This window comes from Elephantulus edwardii, unplaced genomic scaffold (assembly GCF_000299155.1).
Source record: "Elephantulus edwardii isolate Elephantulus edwardi_28Jun2011 unplaced genomic scaffold, EleEdw1.0 scaffold00043, whole genome shotgun sequence".
Lineage (NCBI taxonomy): Eukaryota > Metazoa > Chordata > Mammalia > Macroscelidea > Macroscelididae > Elephantulus > Elephantulus edwardii.
In genome coordinates, this window is record NW_006399793.1 from 16843982 (window position 1) to 16847255 (window position 3274).

Genomic DNA, 3274 nt, shown 5'->3' on the forward strand with positions numbered 1-3274 from the left:
TACGTTTGAGATGGCTAGGTTGGCACAGGATAGAACAGCATTTAGAGCTCTTGTACATAGGGTCGCTATGAGTCGCAAGCGACTCGATGGCACATAGCAACAACAGCAACAAACTTTCTCTTATTCTTTCAGGTAGTGCCTTCCAGAAAAGTAAGGGGCCGTTTTCTTGTTACTTACTAAGGTGGAAAGAGACTCAAGTAGTTCCTGGGTAATAAACATTCAACATACATAGCCCAACTTAAATATAACTTATTAGTCAATTCCTGTAAAGCCCTTTCACAGTTTTTAAATGCATACAATCGTTGCTAATAATAAATGGATTCTATTTTGGAATGCACGTTATAGTATTACATTAATGATGATGTATTATATCAGGAAGTGTTTCTTTAATTCTACATTGTATACAAATATTTTGGTGCCACCTTGAGCTCATATTGCTCAGCTTACAAATTAAATAAGTATAGAGAAAGAACACAAACCTAAAATATACCTTCCCCTATATCTGTTCAATCTGTATGCTGAACACATTATTCAAGATGCTAGACTCTATGAAGAAGAAAGTGGCATCAGGATTGGAGGAAGCCTCATCAATAACCTTCATTACACAGGTTACACAATGTTGCTTGCTGAATGGGAGTAGGACTTGAAATGCTTGCTGCAAAACAACAAGACTGCAGCCTTCAGTATGGGTTGCATCTCAAGATCAAGAAGACAAAAATCCTCACCACTGAACTGATAAGCAACATCATGACAGATGGAGAAAAGATTGGAACTGCCAATGATTTCATCTTACTTGGATCCATCAGCTGAGGTATACAGCAACAACAACAATATATATTATTTACTAAGACAAAGATTTGACTGATATTATATATAAGCCATAGTTAATTGTTCCAAACGACACATAAATATGACTTAAAGATAGATAGAAAAGTGGAATTTGTTCAAAATCCAGGGAATATTTATAATTATAGGCAAAGAGAAGTAAGATGACTCAAGGCAAATCTCTATCCTGGTACTTAGAAGAGCCGTAGGCTCAAAAAAGTTGGGCTAAAATTACAAAGCTTGTGTTCTCAAAAAACAAGTATTCCTATTGGTCCTGCACTGGCCTTACTCAGAAGTATGTCTGGGACAACAAGATCCTGAGATGCACCTATTTTCCTCCAAACCTTTCTCATCCAGTATTATTGGAATGTTCCAACTTCTAGGAAACGTTGAAGGTTAACCTCTTACTCTAACCCTTGAAGACATAAATGATAATCAAAGAAACTTTTTTAAAACCTCCACAAGTCTTATTCTTCCTACAAGGAAAAAATAACATATCTAATTTGAGGACAAGTCAATTTACACCTAGCCTCTTTTCCTGGGTTCTGCTTTGACTTTGTCAATATTGTAGCAGCCACATGGAAGTTCTGAGAGGAAAGGAAGTGGATTTGGTTGATCCACATCAGTTGAGACCCAAGTACAGAGAAAAGGGAAGCACTCTATGTGACAACCAGAGAGCTTTTGGTTGCTTTGTTCTTTTCATCCCCACTGATAAGCATTAGGACCTCCTTATGTTGATGTTCACTTTGATCTATTTTGGTGCAAATGCAAATCTCTTCTGGTGGAGCAAATGAGGAAGAAATAGTGAATGTCTTCTGAAATTCTGTGAGGAATTTCACTGGAAACTAAGATAAATTTTGCATGTGGGCTTGGACAATTTGAAGTTAAACGTCCAACAGTCAAGTGTCTTTGGATCTGCAATAGAATGGTAAGAGTGCATGAAGGCTTGAGTGAAAAACCGATATGTTTTGTAGAGTTTCACTCAAACCATAGTTAAGCACACGCACACACACATACTCAGAGAGAGAGGAGGAAGAAGGAACTGTAAGGGAAGAAACATTTGTTCATGGAGCTAATAGTTATTTTGATTGCTGTGTTGTTATTGCTGTATGTCCTGGAGTTGGAACCAAACCATAGCACCCTCCAGTTATGGGAAATCATATGTCTTAATAGGTCATTCAATTATGCTAAAAAACCCCAAAACCCACACATATTTTTAAAAAGAACAATTTCTTGGCTCTAAGTCTTTCTTTGACCTCTGAGATTTCTGTGTCTTTGGGAGGTCTAGCTCTTGGCCTCCCATTTCATTCTGTGACTGCTACAGAGGGATAGCTAACTGGGGTGTCAGAGAATGTCCCCTTCTTTTCCCTGTTATATTTTCTACAATAAATAGTAGGAACTCTGGACCATGCAGTTGGCCAATCCAGTGCCTTTGAGGTCACCTTGGACTTGGAGCCAGACCTCAGGCTGTGTCTGATATCTGTATATATATCTACTTTTTTGTCAGAACCAGTGGAGGTGATTGTGGACTCCACAGAAAGTTGCAATCTATTTGTTATCTTCTTCTCATGACTAAGATCAAGCATATTGTTAATGGAGGAGAGAGCGTGGGGGGTGTGTGTATATATGTGTGTTTTGGGATAAGGGTAGAATGGTGGCTCGTGGATTTAATTCTTTATATCCTGAGCATGTTTTTTTGTCTAATGTTGCAACTATTTAAGTAACATGTGAAAGAAGAATTTCATAGTATCAGAAGAAAGTTTAATTGAAGTATAGCTCTATATACAAAGGGAGTATAAAAATAGAAGCTTTTGTTTCTGGTTTAAAAACAACCAAATATTATGAAAGGGATGATGTGTGTTAACATTTTCTGAAAGCTGAATGTGAATCACATTTATAGCACAATTTTCTCAAATAAGATAGAAGCATTTTACAGTAGTTCATTTCTAAAAACATGCATTTACTCACTTGTTTTCGTTTGTAGGGTCATAGCGGGGAAACGGATCATGGTCATTATCATTAAAATCATAGCTAGCCTCTGGATCCTAGAGACAACAGAAATAACACTGTAGCATCAAAATAAAAGCAGCATAACCCAAGACCTCTACCCTTACCTTATTCTGATTTTGGACAATAGTTCAAATGCCTGTTTTCAGAGTGACTGGCACAGTCACGGGCTATTTATTATAAGCATAAACCAGGCAGAGCTGGTGATTAGAGCAAAGTGACCTAGCAATAACAATATATATATATATAGTTGTTGTTGTTGTTGTTATGTGCCGTCGAGTTGCTTGCGACACATAGCGACCCTATGTACAACAGCCCTATACTATGCTCTGTCCTGTGCCAATCACACTGTCTCTGACACTTCCATCCCGATTATCCCAGTCACTGAATCAATCCACCTCATAGAGGGCCTTCCTCTCCTGCGCCGTCCCTCCACCCTCCC

General features: G+C 38.1%; 1 protein-coding gene across 1 annotated transcript in view; it reads right to left on the reverse strand.

Annotated features, from left to right (window-relative positions):
* Positions 1-3274, reverse strand: part of PCSK1 (proprotein convertase subtilisin/kexin type 1) — a 60969-nt gene that overhangs the window by 40178 nt on the left and 17517 nt on the right. The window contains exon 5 of the mRNA XM_006885375.1: positions 2794-2870. Coding sequence (XP_006885437.1) covers positions 2794-2870 — 77 coding nt within the window. The remainder of the gene's footprint in view (positions 1-2793; positions 2871-3274) is intronic.